The sequence below is a fragment of the Aulonocara sp. 'chitande type north' Nkhata Bay genome, linkage group LG7 (assembly GCF_057382095.1).
Source record: "Aulonocara sp. 'chitande type north' Nkhata Bay isolate Kocher_YH1m ecotype deep benthic linkage group LG7, A_spYH_male_GT1.1, whole genome shotgun sequence".
Classification (NCBI taxonomy): Eukaryota; Metazoa; Chordata; class Actinopteri; order Cichliformes; family Cichlidae; genus Aulonocara; species Aulonocara sp. 'chitande type north' Nkhata Bay.
The window spans coordinates 20,813,018-20,830,998 of NC_141350.1; the positions used below are offsets into that span (position 1 = coordinate 20,813,018).

Sequence of the window (17,981 nt, forward strand, 5' to 3'; positions counted from 1 at the left end):
TTACTCAGCATTCAAGGACAGCAATATTTGCATAGTATTTTTACTGACATGTAGTGCACATATGTTTTGGGCAAAAACATTTTTGAATATTAAAATACGAACATTTGTAACAAACAATTGACAAATTAGCCAATGCCAATGCAAAACTTTATCTGCTTATTAAAAAAAGAAGATAATCTTCTCACAAACTGGTGTTTGATTTTGAAACAGGAAAAAAGTGGGGAAACAACTGAAAAGACTAACATTTGAATAAAACCTGAAAGCAAGTAAATACTTTCTCTGCTGCCTTATCGTAAACTTTGGTAATATTGATAAAGAACAACACTGGCTGATGATGAAATACAGTCAGCTGGCATGGTGACACTGCCAGTATTAACCTGCAGGGCTGGACCGGGACAGAAAATCAGGCATTTTGACTACAGACCGGCCCACCAGGTATTAAAACCATAAAGCCTTTGAATGAAAACAAATGCTGTTGTGACAGTGATGTACAGTCTTGTTGGTATATGTATGATTTCTATACATTTTACGTCAGATAAAAACTTTGGTTGTAAGATTTAGATAATTATTTAATAAAAGCGAGATATTTTAAATGAGAATAAGAAAGAAAAGTAATTTCTTTGTGCTCCACCTTTCCCTGTTAATTCCCTACCTGGCCCCCTGGCATAACTTTGCTAGACCCGCCCCTGCACAGTTACCAGCTGTCAGCTACGTAAAAAAGGATCCTGGTGTTATTTGTCTCTCAGAAACAGTTCATAACTTCCCTTCAACTCATTCCTGTCACCTAAAAGGTAAACCTGTTTCTCCATCACCTGTTCAGCTCTGATGATTCAGTAAGGACATCTCCTGGTTTCATCTTCATGTTTCCCTCTCACCACATATCCAAACCGACATCATGACCAGCAGCTTTACAGCTGTGGCTCCAGCAAACATCAGCTGATACTTGAAATTAATATTAAATAAATTCTAACAACAGCTGATCAAGCTTAAACGTGCTGCTGTTGTTTAGCGCGACATCTGCTGGTTTCCTGTTTCTGGCCCAAAGTGGGCGATAAACAAACAAGAGAGAAAAGCCGATCAGCTGATCATTGATCAGTTTCATGATTGAAGTGGCAACAGAAGAGGGAGGGGGAGAGAATGAGAGAAGAAGAGGCAGCTGTGCAGCGTAAACACACAGAATAAATCCAGCTTTGTCTTTTTCCATTCTAGCTAAAGTTTGGGACAAACTGCGTCTCTTCTCAGCTCAATACCAAATGCATAATATTTTCTCTGAATGAGGGACCATTCCATTTTTAAGGAGCCGTTGGCAACTCTACTAACTAACCTTATGAATAAAATAAAGTTCACTATCAGTAACATCATAGCAACTGAACAGCTGTACAGAAACTCCTTCATGCTAGCTCGGGCAGTATGAGTTATTGCAACTGACAGTAAAAAGTCAGCACAACAAAAATAAACTGCACCTAAACTTAGTTTATATCTGACCCAGATAGACTGCAGGTCATAACTTCTTACCTGAAGTTCAGTTCACCTGACACTCGGACTGGCGGCTGCCTCGGGTCTTTCCTCCTCCTGCCTCCCCTTCCCTCATCCACCTGCTGGCCTCTGTGGAAGCCCCGCCATAGCCACCACCAAACAACTGAGTTATTTTTACACATCGACCTGCATCTGGCCAATCCACCACCTCTCATTGTTCATGCCCTTACAAAATAAAAAATAAAAAATAAGTCACCGGGCATATGCCCGGTATGCCCGATGGCCAGTCCAGCTATGCAACCAAATCTGCAGCTCCATACAGCAATGTTACGACTTACGGTGTGTTCACACCGAACGCGATGGACGCGAATAGAGCGTCAGGTTTACATGTAAAGTCAATGGAAAGGCGCGATGACGCGCGATTGCGGGTCCCGCGAAAATTCGGAAGCAGATTTGCGTCGCGAAAACGCCAAAACGCGTGAAACGCGCGTCAGTGTAGCGCGTCAGGCGTGTTTGACGCGCGAAACGCGCGTCAGTGTAGCGCGTCAGGCGCGTTTGACGCGCGAATAAAACCACGCGCGTGAGTTTTTGTGTTGCACTTTGTGCATACGCGCGTTTCGCGTCGAGTTGGAAAAATCTGAACTCCAGCGTCAAATCGCGCCGCGACAACCAATCAGGAGCCTGGTGACGTGGCTCTGACCTAGGTCAAAGGGGCAGATCCAGCCAAAGCCCTTCATTCTTCATTCAGTATGGAGGAAAAGCTGATCAGCGCCGTGGCTAACCACCCCGAGCTATATGATGCCAGCTCCTATTTCTACCGAGACAGGAATAAAAAGGACCTAGCTTGGAGACACATAAGTGAGGAGATCGGGCAACCTGGTAAGTTCATTCCTTCTTCTTTTTAATTTTCAGACTGACCCGATGAAGCCGTGCAAAAGCTAGCAAGCGCGCCTACTGTCCCGCGATTTTCCCACTGTTGTACAAATACCTTTCCGCTAACCAGATAATGCGTTTATTCAGAGGACATCTGCAGGAGAAAGTGGAAGAGCCTCAGGGACACCTATAATAAGGAGAAGAGGTCAGAGAAGGAGAAGAGGAGTGGGTCTGCAGCAGGATCGGGGAGGAGATGGAAGTTCTTCGCGGTCATGGGGTTTCTGGACCCCTTCCTCACCCCGCGGGAGACCAGCGGTAATATGGTGTGGACCGTGGAGAACTTCTCCCCCGAGGACCAGGGACAGCCCGAAGAGGCAGCAGGGGAGTGTCAGTCAGAAGGTATGTTTACAATTAATTAATGTAGGCAGTTAATTTATGCGTGTTGTCATACAGGAATATATTTTGTTTATTAATAAACAGTATAAAGTAGTCCCGCTGTTCATCCGTCACTGCCTCGCCTTTTCGCTGATTTTTTTTATTGCACCGTACAGCTTTCAACGATGCGCATTGCATTCTGCAGCCCAAATGACAAATCTCCTCCGTGTCGTGTCTCCTGCGCTTGCCAAACTTATCATGTTTGGTTTTGATAACCATCACTTCAAATAGAAAAAAACAGCACAAAAACACTCATAACTATGACCCTCATTCGGAAATAGACACCTGCACCGGGAGCAAAAAAGGCGCACAAAAGTGGCGCCGCAGACGGAGAAAAAGCGCGGCATAATACTTTTACGTTTTAAAATCGACAAAGGTTTGCACTTTGAGAATCAACTTGTGAGAACTGTGACTACTGTTCATGTGCTGCAATAAATGGGAGACCACTGTATATAATAATAAGTATATAATAATATAATATTCTCTATGACTATTGTCTTCAACCTGTTAACATTTAATATTGTCTTGATAGAGTCAAGTTATCATGCAGCAGAGTCCTCCCCTGTTGCTTCTCCTGACTCCCCAGTCCCTGGTCCCTCCACTCCTGCTGCTGCACCCACAGGTATGAACATCAAGCACTGATAGCTTTTTACTTGCTTGGATTCCCTTGTGATCACCTTTACTAAATATCTACAACCAATCTGTTCATATCCTGGTTTTTTTCAATTTTGAAAATGACAATCTAGTAGCAGCCTTCTCATTTCTTTGTGGTGTTTTGTTCTGTTTTTTACAGGCCCACAGAGGAGGAGAGCTCGAAGGCGGTCGAGGGAAGGGTCCCAGGATGGTCCATCGGCGGTGGAGCTGGCTATCCTGGAGTCCCTAAAGAGGCCACGCCCGTCTGCAACAGAGTATTTCCTCCTCGGCCTTGTTCCTGCTCTGGAGAGCATGCCGCCTCAGACACGAGAATTCGTGAAATTCCAAATTCATAAATTAGTTTTTGACAACAGCACAGCTGTGCTAAATTTGGAAACATTGGACCCTAATGATCAGTAGTTTTCTGATGAGGCAGCAGCTCTCCAGGGCAGAAACAATGTTCTTATTCTTCTCCTCCTTCTCCCCTGAGGCTCTTCCACTCCAAGCTGGGTCCTTTTTATTCCTGTCTCTCTGTAAATAGTTAAATTTCATATATTTATGTTGAATCTTTTTATTACTGAATTTATATATTTTATCAAATAAACATTTATAATGACAAATGTCTCTGTTCTACTACACAGCAAATATTGGCACCCGACTTGACACAAGTAGAATTTATTTCATATTATACTAATGACAAAATATACTGATACAGTGGGATGCAAAAGTTTGGGCAACCTTGTTAATAGCCATCATTGTCCTGTACAAATCGTTATTTGTCACAATTTAAATTGTCAGTTAAATACATCATATAGGAGACACACACAGTGATATTTGAGAAGTGAAATGCAGTTCACTGGATTTACAGAAAGTGTGCAATAACTTTACACTAAATAAAGCAGGTGCATATATTGGCAACACATAAAAAGAGAAATAACATAAATATGTAGTGTATATCAATGTGTGTGTCTCCTATATGATATATGTAATTGACATTTTTTACTGTAACCGATTCATACAGGAAAATAATGACTATTAATAAGGTTGCTCAAACTTTTGCATCACACTGGTTATAGGAACATAGTGAAGACAAGTTACTTAAGAGAATAAAGAGAGGTTAGGTTATTTTGGAGTAGAGATCCATTTATTAAGAAAATTTTAAAAAGACAGGAACACTCTTTAGAGGTTTGTGGGTGGCTCTTAAAAGAGCCGTTGTGGGGAAGTCACTCAGACTTCAAACAGGCTACTCCTTTGGTTGCCAAGACACAGCTCCCTCTGCCGAGAAGTGGGCCATGAACTTCTCCCTCACCAGGACAGCCTCTCTGGAGGAGTTGTTTGCTGCTACACGACCCAGGCCTTGCAACGGCTCCACCACAGCAGGTGCCACACCCCTCACAGCAGGTGCCCCTCTCTCGTCCACACAGCGCAGAAAATTGTGGAGAACACACGTTGCCTTCACACACTCTGCGATGGACCGCCAGTCTTCAGTTGAAGGCACAGCCATGAAATCGTCCACTAGACAGTCCCAGATGGCCGTCGCTACCTGGGGGATGATCTGGCTCACCGTGGACACACCGACTCGAAAACTGAACGTGATGGTCCTGAAGGAGTCCCCGGTGGCAAGGAACCTGGACAAAATTGTTTAAAATGTGTATTATGTGTACTGCAGTTACAAAATACATTATTGAAATTCCAAAATTACAAATTCCAAAACACGATACACTGATAACATGGATGTGCTATGCCATCAGTAAACGCCGACAGCATTCACTGTTAGCATAGCACATCCATGTTAGCAGTGTATAAACGATAGTTTATACACGCCGACAGCATTCACTGTTATAGCACATCCATGTTAGCAGTGTATACACGATACACTGCTAACATGGATGTGCTATGCCATCAGTAAACGCCGACAGCATTCACTGTTAGCATAGCACATCCATGTTAGCAGTGTATAAACGATAGTTTATACACGCCGACAGCATTCACTGTTATAGCACATCCATGTTAGCAGTGTATACACGATACACTGATAACATGGATGTGCTATGCCATCAGTAAACGCCGACAGCATTCACTGTTAGCATAGCACATCCATGTTAGCAGTGTATAAACGATAGTTTATACACGCTGACAGCATTCACTGTTATAGCACATCCATGTTAGCAGTGTATACACGATACACTGCTAACATGGATGTGCTATGCCATCAGTAAACGCCGACAGCATTCACTGTTAGCATAGCACATCCATGTTAGCAGTGTATAAACGATAGTTTATACACGCCGACAGCATTCACTGTTATAGCACATCCATGTTAGCAGTGTATACACGATACACTGCTAACATGGATGTGCTATGCCATCAGTAAACGCCGACAGCATTCACTGTTAGCATAGCACATCCATGTTAGCAGTGTATAAACGATAGTTTATACACGCCGACAGCATTCACTGTTATAGCACATCCATGTTAGCAGTGTATACACGATACACTGCTAACATGGATGTGCTATGCCATCAGTAAACGCCGACAGCATTCACTGTTAGCATAGCACATCCATGTTAGCAGTGTATAAATGGATGGTTTAGCATATATTAGCACAGGTATCAATAAAGGACTACCGTATTGACCACTTTTACTAACCTCAGGCAGACGGACAGGCGCTCTGCAGGTGGGATTGAGCGCCTGTAATTGGTGTCTAGGCGGGCGATTCTGGGACCGACGCGGGAAAGCAGGTCCTCAAACTGGCCGGGTGACAGACGATGATATCGCTGGAATCTGCCGTCATCCAGGCGCAGCTCCTGGAGCAAATGGTGAAACTCACCAAACTGCTCACGCGCCTGGAGGACTTGATGGACCCAGGTACGGCGAGGACGTCTTTTACGCTGCTGCTCTGCTCTCCACAGTAAATAGAGAAGGGAGACTCTCTCTTCAAGCGCTAGCTCGACAGCTGCCATCTTGCAAAGATGGAAACTCCCACATTTCCGGTTCACGCGCGTCAAAATATGATATTTTGACGCGCGATGGATTTTTCTTGGACACGCGTTGAGACGCGAATGTACACGCGTCAAATTAGGGGCGTTTGGGGCGTTTTATTCGCGTCCATCGCGTTCGGTGTGAACACACCGTTAGATGATATAACTCATAACTCTTATGTTAGCTCCCCTCAGTAGCATACTGTCTGAAATATTCGAGGGCTGCAATAATTCTTTAAGTGTTATTTTTTCCTTGGTATTCTAATTTCACCGAAGTTTACTAAACTCAACAAACTTAATATTACTTACCGGGACATTTATTCTGTCCTCATTTTCTTTCACCGAAAAATTGTTTCCAGCGGTGCCGTCTTTCGTGCTTGGCTCTCCTACCTTTGCTAACGTGATGCGCATAGCGCAGAAGCCGATGCTGCATTCACTTACACTCGGATATCTGAGCTTCACCGTGAAAACATAATCGGACATTTGATATTTGATTGAATTGTATTGTTTTGCCTTTGGGGTGGCACCTGGGGTGGCCAGTCTGGTTGGGGGGGTGGCCTGGACACGCCATTGTATATAGGGAACTCTATGTGTACTGGGATAAGTTGAAGCTACTGTAAAAATAATTCTGCTGGGATATGGACTAGCACCGCGCTCTGAGGAAACAGTTATTTAACAGATAAAGTTGGCCCAGCCCTTTCCTTTGTAAGCCAATGAATTTTAATTTAATTTCCTGAAATGTCATAGGGGACACTGAGTCTGTCTGTTGATTAAAACCCAATTTAAATTCCACAGAAAGCAGGAAAAACATTGGTGAGCAATAATGATGCAAAAATACATTAAATAAGTCTCGATGATGTTAGTTGCTAGTTAGTGTTGTAAAAAGGTACAAATTAGGGAACAGTCAAGTATTTTTGAGAAAGGCACGTGTAGTTCATACAACCTGTGGACAGGTTTGCTGAATAATATTTATGTTTAGTTCAAATATTTCTAACAAATCCAACTAACCACCATAGATGTTAATCAATAGTAATCTGCACCCATTGAAATCCACCTTAAGTACTTCTGCACACCAACTGTTGGAATAATTATTTTCACAGAAGTGTCTAGTTTGCAAACTGAATGCCATTTCTTGCACGAAACCAATCTCACATTTCTAAAAATAACTTTTGCTGCAACTCTGAATAAACAGTCTTAAACACTTCTGAGAAACTTCACTGCATGCACGCTGTTGTCTCAAGAGAACACTTAACCCTGCTTGACTATAAAAGAAAAAAAAAGAATTGAAAAACATCCTCTGCTTCTTACCTTCAGACGATTATTTGCAGGATCTAAGTTTTGTCATGCTTAGGATTTTTTTTTATCAAGCAGTATTACCTTCATGGTTAAAAATGACGCTGTTCTCAAACATTGTGGGATGATTAATTAGTTCATTCAGGCACTTGCATGCCCAGAGCACCCATCATATTGAAGTAGTGTGTGTCCTCTCAGAAACTGGAACGCTGTGTTCTGACAGGAGGCAAATCTAATTTGACGTTAATTTTGATCTCTAAAGCTGGTCATCCGCACTGTAATTTATAGGAGGGGTAATTAGATTTGTGTGTTTTGAGAGCGTAATCATTTACTGTCATGAAAACAATGACTTTAAAAGCAGCAACACATGGCTGCAGACTACTGACAATATGCTTTTTGTATGAACTATCAGATTTGACAAAAATTAATCCTGTATTAATCATTTCAAAGCTAATGGTGACAGACACGGCATGTGGGTGTTACACTCCATTGTCTTACTGTGTCACTCTGCTGAACTATAGACAGAAAAACAAATTTCAGAGTACTATTCAGAATTTTAAATGACTGGTTTTATTATACTTTAAAATAAATCTCTTCATTGCAATAGTGTTTCTGTTATTTTCCACTTTTGATCTGAGACTGTATTACTTCCATGTCCAGGCTGTGACCTGTTGATAAATATAGATCTGCCAGATATGCCCCGTCTTCTTCTCCGAGGAGTATTTATAATCTTGAAATGTTAAGAAATGTTAACAACTTTGTTGAATGATTTGCATTTTAACCACACCTGCCAAACTGTGATCACATGTTCCCATTGCCATGATTTTTGTGTTTTCCCTGTTTGATTGCCAGTTTGTAGTCACTGAGCCGCTTGTTGATTAGGACCAGACCAATTCATAATCACAGCTTCAGGTCAGACACCGTTCTAATCTGCTTAACTTTCTAGTGTTTCAGATATTTCTGAAACACTTTCTTTGCAGTGTGCTTTAATTTGCATTATTCTGATTGGTGTTTGGAAAGCAAAGTTGATGTAAGACTGGTTAGTGTGTTTTAAGAGGGGGCAGTTAGTCTCATCATGAACTGGCACAGGGGAGTCTTTTCAGGGCTCATTGCTAAGGTTTGAAAGGCTTTGGAATGGGGAGTGTGTTAGGGGCTGGATTTAAGGTGATTAAAAAAGTGACGTTAATTGCCACTAAGCATCTGCATAATTCATATGTTGGTGTTTTTCTGTACACATATAAAACGCATCTACAGGATTCTGCTTGTAGAGCTTCTGTTGGGTGTTTGTCCCAGTGGGTAAAGCTCTGATGACTGAGTCGACCCCATACTTTACTAACATATTGCACAAGGGGCAAGATGACACCATTACATATTCTAACTCACATTTTAATTGGATTGTGAAAGTTAGACAGTGTAATTGCATTTAGAGCTCTTACTGTAGAGAGACTTTTCTTTTAATGCATTCACTGTCACATTGACGTTTCCTGATACTATTATGGTGATACCAGGGTAGATGTAGCTTATTTATGCTAAACTGGTATCTGTTTTCCTGACATTTAAATCGTTTTTGAAAAGAAACACCATATATATAATTTATCTTTTTTCTTTGATGATCAGCTGTTTGCTGTATTTCTTGTCCAACAGCAGACAGTAGAACAAGGTCATCAGCATAAAACAGAGGTTTCACCTCTCTGTCTCGGATGTAGAGGCAAGGAGTGCATTGCTCCATCTGAACAGCAAGCTCCTTGTTAGATGTTAGATAAAGTTGGACTTTGCAAAATGGATTGCAGTTTTGAGAAACTCCTTGTCTGTGCTTAAAGAAATCAGTTTGTCTCCAATTTTAACAGAGCAACAATTTCTCCAAATACATTGATTTAATCAGATCACGTCTCTGAGCGCCTCTGAGAACTGCTAGTGTACTGATCGTCAGTAAATTGTGACTGGGGCTTTATGGCAGCAAAACTCTCTATGATTAAAGTCATACAGTTTTAGTGAGACTTTCCACCTATAACATTTAGGGTGAGTCCATGTGATTGTGGGGATTGCAAAACTCCGAGCAACCATCTGAAAACCATCTTGACACTCTAAATCAAAGTTTGCTGCTCTGCCAAGAAGCTGCAGCACATCCACTAAGAATATTATGGGTACTGGTTACTGTAGCCTGTGGCTATACTTGCATTCCATATATTGATAGAATAATCATACCTTATATTTCAACATATTTTGAAACAGTTGGAAAAAGTGAAAAAAGTGAATCTCCAATAATATTACAGTAAAAGATGAATGTCATACAGTTATGTTATTTTATTTTTTGGGCTTTAGTAACAATCCCGCCCCCCAACCCCCCCCAAAAAACCTGCATTTTTAAAATTCATTGCAAGAGACCGAATGAGGGCAGGCAGGTTCAACCTGATTAGCAGTGGACTTGACTTTCTACTTAACCATGTGCTGCAGCAATACAGGAAGACAGGAGCTCCTACAGTATTACTGTGAAAATTAATGTGAAATGGTCTTGGCTTGAACAGTCCTTGCATAATCTAGAATGGTGATAGAAGGCTTTGGTTAATTAAAATTCTATATATATATATATATATTTTTTTTAAATGCAAGTTTCTTTATTTTAACAAGGTATCAAGTAGAACAAGTAGAAGTTGGAGCTCAGAATGCAGGTACGAACAGTTCAAGTAAGGTATTTTCAGTACAGGAATCCAAACAGCAAAACACCAGCAGCAGGTTAGTGTTGCATTAGGGTTTTATTTTGTTTGTTTGTTTTTGGTAGATTTTCTTGTTCAGAATTCAGTTGAATTCTTACTTATATTTCCTTGTAGAGTTCCCAGCAGGGGAGGCTGGTCAAAGTTAAGTAAGTTCTTACTTTTACAGGTGAGCCACTTAGTCATCTAAACTTGCATTTAACTTAACCTGCAGGCTTCTTTAGGAATGAGCCAGAACACATACCAAAAGGCAACTGGAAAAGGAGACAATACAGCACAGTCACTAAACAAACAAAAAAAAGACACGCCATACTCACAGGAGTATTGCCCAATTACTACCAAAAGAGTGACAACAATCTAACAAAGAGTGGATGTTTTATCTGGCTTTTTTTCCCCTTGAAGGTGATCAGTTAATTGCAGATCGGTGTGCTGGCTAACTAATGGGTAGAAATTCCCCACGCAAGCGTGGTACCCAGGCCTGTACAGGTTAATACTGCACACTTATTACCAAAATGAAGAAATAACATGAAAGGATGACTAAAAGTCTTCATCTTACCACCAAAAGATGGAAAATGAAAAGAACTTCTCATACCTGAACAGTACACGAATCAGTAACCCCTGTACTCATATTGCAAATGTATAATTAATTTCAAACCGGTACATGTTAATCTGAAAACTAGCCTGACCCAGACTCCAGGTAGTAAAATGAACTACAGGAGTACACCTAAACTCCAGTATCTAGTATCTAAATGTTAGCATAAAATTTCCAATTACTGTGTTCACAGACTACATTAGGGGAGTATAAAAGATAGACAAATATTTCTCTCAACAGAGTATATCAGCAAGAGGCACAGTGGTGGACTATTCAAGTTAAATCACACCACTGACAAATGTCTTTGGTACATAAAGTGACAGTACCAGGACAACCTTTTTTTTTTTTTTTTTTTTTTTCTTTTGGCCTGTCCCGTTTGGCTCTTTTGCCATCAGAATTGTTGTCTAAAGGCAAAGAAAGATGCCCAACGGATTTACTTTACCAAACTGACCATCCCAGCCTTGCCGTAATGGTCCATTTGATTCACCTTTTATTGTTTATTTTATTTTCACTTACTGAATACGGGACAGACTTGACTGGGGGAAAGAAGGGGAGAAAGAAAGAGGGAAAGAGAAACAGCTGAGAAGAGGGACAGGGGAGAAGGGCAAAAGACAAAAACCAACAGAACGGGCAGAGAAAAAAAAATGCATATATCAATCACCTGGATCACCTGCTGAGAAAGAAAAAAGAAAGCAAGCAGAAGAGAACAAGAGTAATAGAATAAACAACATCACAATGATATATGGGAATATGACAGTAAATACTAAATGTTAAACATTATTGTGCAGCACATAAGATCAACAGAACACAGTGTGCTTTGAGGTAGGAGCCAAAAAGGGTGTAGTTTGTGGGTGTGATCACCCGTGTGTACACCTGTGAGCATGGACGCGCTTGTTTTTTGTTTTTTTAAAAGGTTCCTTCATGTAATAATCTGCTAGAGGGTGTGGGGGGGCCACAGCCCCGTCCTCCAGGGCGTGAAGCAGGTGTGGAGGAGATCAAAACTCCAGACATCCAGAGGCCCCCAGAACACAAGAGACCAAGGAAGACCAACAGAGGGGCAGCTGCGCCACTGTCCCGGAAAGAGCTGAGGAGAGTCCCAGATGAGGGCTCACTCAGCAGCCGCGGAGCAGAAGCCAGGGGGAGTTGCAGTGACGCGCCCGTGAGCTCCGCCGGCAGCCAGCCGCGCCTGAGTGACCGAGCCCCAGGCCGAGAGGCCGGGGGCACCCCACCTCCAAAGTGGCCCGAGCGAGCCCCAGGCTCCAGGCCCCGATAAGCGGCCGCCAAGGAGTGAGCCGGTGTGTACCTGGACGCCCATCCCCGGACACAAAGAACCACCAACGCACCGATGTCTGAGGGGGTCCGCCACTGGCAGGGGAAGTGGTGGTAGGGGGAGATAGGCCTCCAAACCTTGGAGGGCCTGAGATGTCCCCAGAGAGGTGGCGCCTGACACCCAACCTGACATATAGACACAGACATACAGGCACACACAGATACAAACATCCATTCCCACCCTCATGCTCTCATATGCACTTACTCCACACTCAACCAACGTGGAGACAGACATAAAGAGACGTTGTACACACGATCACACTCCCCAAGCGTACTCTACAAACCGGGTCTAGGTGCCCCCGCCCCTGGAGGGGGGAACTGCACCCAGACCCAGGTGGTGTTTCCCTTTTCCCTGCGGTGGGGGGAGGCAGACCGCCCCGACTCCGCAGCAGCAGGAAGGCTCCACACTCCAGACCGCAGTCGGACGGCCAACTCCTCCTCCTAGTCCTAGCCCCCCTGCTCCAGCAGGTCGCAGAGAACGGGGGTGAGAGAAGACTCCGAACCTCCCTCCACCCGCTCATTGTAATGTTGATGCATGTGTGTTCTAAGGTGCATTTAAAACCCAGGAGGGCTTGGAGCTACCTGCCAGAGAGCAGCAGGTAAGCGCATGGTCCCTCCTGCTAGCCCTCAATGTCTACGTGTATTTAAAATTGAGAGGTGGGCAACGATGCCAGGGGTGGGGTGTACACCCTGATGGTACTTTGGACTCCGTGTATCGTGCCCACCCCCAAGATCCTATATGTATGTGTAATGAGAGTGTGAGTAATGTGAATGTCTAAGTTGTGGGATAAAATTGAGGCAGAGGCAGCCAGAAGGGGACAGAGGGGGGGGGGGGGGGGGTAGCCTCCTCTGCACCCTGGTGACATACCCCTACTCCAAGGCCCTGCATGTGTGGGTGGTTGTGGTGGAGCGGGAAGAGGGAGGCAGCTGGAGATGGGGAGGGAAGGAAGGGAGGGGCAGGTGACCCCTCCCTGGGGCCAGCTCCCCCGCTGACCCCAGTAGGCACCCCCATACTCCGCGACCCGCCAGGGAAAGGGGGCCCAGGCCCATCCAGACCGGGCCCAGTGCAGCAGCGCCGCCCGGCCCCACAGAGCCCGGGACAGTCCACCCAACCCCACCACAGAGAAAACTGCACCCACCCCACCATCCACTCATCTTCCAGACTACATAAGACAATAAACACCCAGGCTGAGATCTTCCTCCACCTCTCCTGTATCTCCCCCTCCTGCAGAGGCAGCTCCTGAGGAGAGGAAAGCTCCTGCAAGATGTGACAATCTCCCCCACCAGTTGAAGAGCCCCCCAGGTGGCTCGACGCACCGGCGGCACCCTGCTCCAGGGCTGGGCCCCCATGCACCCACCCGCCCACAACCCCGGCAACACACCAACCAGGACCCAAGCCCCCGAGGCCCGGTCCGGGTCCCAGCCCAGAGACGGAGCGCCCCCAGAACCTCACGCCCATCCCGGACCCACCCAGGGGCAGCCAGGCTACCAGGTCAGTAACCCACGTCCGTCAGCACAGACCCTCCCCTAGCCCCGCTGCACGCAGCCGCGAGGAAACAGTCACCGGAGAGCCAACAGAGCCCCTAACCGGACATGACCGCTACCCCGGGTTGAGCCCCCCAAGGAAGATGCCTCCGGGGAACCCCCCCGACGCCCTAAGCCTGTCCCTACCCCCACACCAATCACAACAGTGAAGGCGGGACCAAACTATGACCCCACACCCCCACTAGGTGATGGAGCTGATCAAAGGAGCCCAGAGCAATTGATCTGATGTGGTGGCAGAGGCTGTATCAAGACTAATGTAATCTAATAGATAATTTCTATATTGGTTAGAATTAAGATTATTTTTATTTTTCCAGTTCATGAGGACTGTTTTCTTGGCTATGCATAGGGCAGTGAAAACCATATGGGCGATATTCTTTTCTGAAGTGACATTATCTAAGCTGCCCAACAAACACACTAAGGGGGAAGTTGGAATGTTACATTTCAGACACTTCGATAAGTCTTCACATATCTCGCGCCAAAACTTCTGAACTGGTGGACAGAACCAAAGAGTGTGGATATAATTGTCCGGTGAATTGGTTTGGCAGTGTGAGCAGTTGTTGGTAGACGTAAAGCCCATCTTGAACATCCGATGACCTGTATAGTGCACTCTATGTAATATTTTGTATTGAATTAATTGAAGACTGGGATTTCTAATTAGATGAAAGGTTTTTAAGCAAGTCTGAGACCAGAAGTTTTGGTCTAAGTTAACTGATAAATCCGCTTCCCATTTTGCAATAGGAAGTGATATTGATTCATCTGTTTTAGAAAGCATTCTGTATATTTTGGATAGTAATTTGGGGGGGTTTAAGAGTAAGAAATTGAACCACACTTGGTGGTGTTTGTAGTTCAACTTGACCCGGTTTAAATTTCTTTTTTACTATGGATTTAATTTGTTGATATTCTAAAAATCTTTTCTTGTTGATCCCATATTGTGTAACTAGTCCGTCAAATGAAATAAATTCTGTTCCTTCTAGTATATGTTCTAAATATTTGATTCCTTTATCACTCCAATCTGAAAAGTTTATCATATTATTGTTTTGTAATATGTCAGGGTTGTTCCAGATAGGTGTACGTTTGCATGGGATTAATGAAGACGCCGTCAATTTTAGAAACTCCCACCATGCTGTCAGAGAAGAGCTGATGTTGATGCTTTTAAAGCATTCATGTCGTTGGATGTTTGAGCTGATAAATGGTAGGTCTGAGATCTCTAGATTATTGCAGAGTGCTTGTTCTACATCTAGCCAAGGTTCATCTAAGAGGGTGTGTTTTAGCCATCCTGAGATAAACTGAAGCCTGTTGGCTAAGAAGTAGTGCTGAAAGTTAGGTAGTTCTAATCCTCCTCTATCTTTGGTCTTTTGTAGTGTTTTTAAGCTTATACGTGGGGGTTTATTTTTCCAAAGGAATTTGGACACATGAATCTAGAGATCTGAACCAATCTTGTGGCGGTTTAGTTGGGATCATTGAGAATAAATAATTTATTTTTGGTAAGACCATCATTTTTATAGCGGCAACCCTTCCCATGAGTGATATGGGTAGACATTTCCATCTAGCCAGATCATCTTCTACCTTCTTTAAAAGTGGGATATGGTTTAATTTAGTTAGATCTGCAAGCTTGGGAGAAACATTAATACCTAAATATTTTATATTTCCCGATTGCAGTGGTGTAGAAGAGGAATTATGGAAGGAGCAATTAATCGGTAGGCCTGTAGATTTTGACCAGTTAATTGAGTAATCTGATATTCTTGCAAAAGAGTTTATCAATTCAATCACCCCAGAGATATTGGTTTGTGAATTTTGGAGAAAGAGTAACACATCATCCGCATAAAGGCTGATTTTATGTTCCACGTTCTTGCATTTTATGCCCTTAATTACTGAATTCTGTCTAATTGCTGCTGCTAGTGGTTCAATAAAAATTGCAAATAGTGAAGGGGAGAGTGGGCATCCCTGCCTGGTGCCCCTCAAGAGACAGAAGCTGGAGGATGTCTGGTCATTTGTTCTAACACAAGCTGTTGGGGAATTATATAATATTTTTAACCAGTTTATGAAAGAGGATCCAAAACCAAATTTGTGTAAAGTTGTAAATAGAAATTTCCAGTTAACTCTGTCAAATGCTTTTTCTGCGTCTAAAGAGAATATTGTAGTTTCTAGGTTTTTACTGTATGAGTAGTCTATCAAATTAAGTAATCTACGTGTATTTGTTGATGAGTGCCTACCTTTTATGAAACCAGTTTGGTCAGGATGAATTAAGAGGGGGGTTATTTTCTCCAGTCTCTTTGAGAGAGCTTTGCAGATTATTTTAAGGTCTACATTTATAAGGGATATTGGACGATAGCTTGAGGGATATACAGGGTCTTTGCCTGGTTTTAGCAGGAGATTAATGTTTGCAGAATTCATATTTGATGGAAGTCTGCCCTTTTCTTTAATTTCCAACAACGTTCTGTAGAAAACTGGTGCTAGAATCGACCAGAATTCTTTGTAGAATTCTGCAGGAAAGCCATCTGGACCTGGAGCCTTATTATTGTGCATACTTATCAGGGCTTCCTGGAGTTCACCTGGTGTCAGTGGTGAATCCAGTGCCATTGCTTGAGTGTCCAATAATTTTGGAAGAGTTATGTTGTCCAAAAACTGATCAATTTCTTTTTTAGATGGGTTTATTTGTGGTGAATACAACGTTTTATAGAAATCCCTGAAAATGTTGTTTATTTGTATCGGATCATATATTGTGTTCCCAGATGAATCTTGAACAGCACATATAGTTGTTTTTTCTTTATTTATTTTTAGCTGGTTTGCTAGAAATTGACCGGATTTATTACCATGTTCATAATTTTGTAGGCGTAGTCTTTGTACTAAGAATTTTGTTTTTTTATCAATTATCTCATTTAATTCTAGTTTTGTTTTGCGTATTTTGTTCAATGTTTCCTGATCTTGGTGGGACGCGTAGGCTTCTTCTAGTGATTTGATGTTTTTTTCTAATTCCTGAATATTTTTGTTTTCTTTTTTCTTTTTATGTGATGAGAAAGAAATTATTTTACCTCTCATCACAGCTTTCCCTGCTTCCCATAGAACAGAAGCTGATGTTTCGGGAGTATCATTATATAAAATTATAAAATTCTATATTTTTGATAAAGAATTCCATTCAGATTCTTGTTTGCTGTCTTCAAATGTGCACTTGTCTTTCAAGGTTTATCGTTGTTGGGTTTCCAGCCTGACTCTTAGGTATTGTGCAGATGTATAAATGTGCCCTGGCCTCCTCCCTCAAGGATCAGCAACATAGGTCACTTTGATCTCCTAGCCCCTGTCTTTCAAGGTTTCTACCTTTTGTGAAATGTGTCTTATCAGAAAGACTAAGGGTGTTGGAGGGAAAAGAAAACCAAGTGCATTACTGCTTGGACAGCAAATTTCTGGCTAATCCCCTGAACCCCTGCCGATGGCGAGGCTACTAGTACATCATTACTCTTTCATGTGTTGGGCAAGCGGCTGGGTTGTCATCACTGACAGAGAAAGTGTCAAAGTGGATGTTTACATCAATAATTAAAAGTGAGGGCTCAGTGAGTCATAACAGCTGAGGTTGGGCTGATGTTATACTTTAATATTTCCTACAGTTTGTCCCTGGGCTGTCCATTACCGACACATTTCCCAAAGAGCTAGATTGTTGCCATTCTGTAGCTTGTGATACCAAATCTGTAGGGATAGTTAGGAAATATCCTAGATCCTTATTTCAGATTTTTAAAAAGACACAGATAAAAGCAAAAAATAACCAATGAGATTGACAGTAATGGCAGCTTTGATATCACATGCTTAACATTTGTCCAGGTTGTTTGATGTTAAGCCATGCTAAGATGTGAGCTAAAGCTAGCCCAGGCCAATTGGCTGGCTAGCCCAGGCTAATTGGTTAATAAGGCAAATTCAATTGGGCTTGCATAAATACATTTTGGATTTAGCCTAAGCTTTAAAAAAGTATTTATTAAAAATCCAAGCAGCCAACTTTTTAGAGCATCTTTCAGTAAAACCAAATCCTGAACATAAAATGTCACTTCTCACTCCAAGAGCTCACAGCTTAGTACATTCGTAACAGGTGAGTCATATAAATGTGTACCCTCTGCACAATTTTCA

The 17,981-nt window shown here is 42.8% G+C and overlaps 3 protein-coding genes across 5 annotated transcripts in view; 1 reads left to right on the forward strand and 2 right to left on the reverse strand.

The window, feature by feature from the left end:
• The window catches only part of LOC147325064 (uncharacterized), a 47,099-nt gene extending 39,177 nt beyond the window's left edge, over positions 1–7,922 (reverse strand). The window contains exon 1 of one of the 3 annotated variants that reach the window (XR_015130558.1): positions 7,776–7,922. Coding sequence is in view for 1 of the 3 variants with exons in the window: in XM_086302407.1 (XP_086158533.1) it covers positions 1,516–1,691 (176 nt within the window). In the remaining 2 variants the exon portion in view is untranslated. Of the gene's footprint in view, positions 1–1,515; positions 1,808–7,706 lie in introns of those variants that run through there. The other 2 variants (XR_015130559.1, XM_086302407.1) reach the window with 2 other exon arrangements.
• Positions 2,154–4,434, forward strand: LOC147325066 (uncharacterized). The gene is made up of 4 exons (XM_086299340.1): positions 2,154–2,355; positions 2,497–2,748; positions 3,317–3,406; positions 3,578–4,434. The coding sequence occupies exons 1-4, from the start codon at positions 2,226–2,228 to the stop codon at positions 3,835–3,837; spliced, it is 732 nt and encodes a 243-aa protein (XP_086155466.1). The 5' UTR covers positions 2,154–2,225; the 3' UTR covers positions 3,838–4,434.
• LOC147325067 (uncharacterized) lies at positions 2,686–6,380 on the reverse strand. The gene is made up of 2 exons (XM_086299341.1): positions 6,067–6,380; positions 2,686–5,045 (listed from the first exon to the last, which is right to left on the reverse strand). Exons 1-2 carry the CDS (start codon positions 6,378–6,380, stop codon positions 4,661–4,663), a joined length of 699 nt encoding a protein of 232 aa, XP_086155467.1. The 3' UTR covers positions 2,686–4,660.
• Positions 7,923–17,981: the final 10,059 nt, after the last annotated feature.

Excerpts from the sequence above, each read along its gene's own strand:
- LOC147325066 (XM_086299340.1), top strand. The coding sequence starts at position 2,226 with ATGGAGGAAAAGCTGATCAGCGCCGTGGCTAACCACCCCGAGCTATAT. Across the intron at positions 2,356-2,496 it reads TGAGGAGATCGGGCAACCTG|AGGACATCTGCAGGAGAAAG; the intron begins GTAAGTTCATTC and ends GCGTTTATTCAG. Across the intron at positions 2,749-3,316 it reads AGGGGAGTGTCAGTCAGAAG|AGTCAAGTTATCATGCAGCA; the intron begins GTATGTTTACAA and ends TTGTCTTGATAG.
- LOC147325067 (XM_086299341.1), bottom strand. The coding sequence starts at position 6,380 with ATGGCAGCTGTCGAGCTAGCGCTTGAAGAGAGAGTCTCCCTTCTCTAT. Across the intron at positions 5,046-6,066 it reads CGCCTGTCCGTCTGCCTGAG|GTTCCTTGCCACCGGGGACT; the intron begins GTTAGTAAAAGT and ends AATTTTGTCCAG.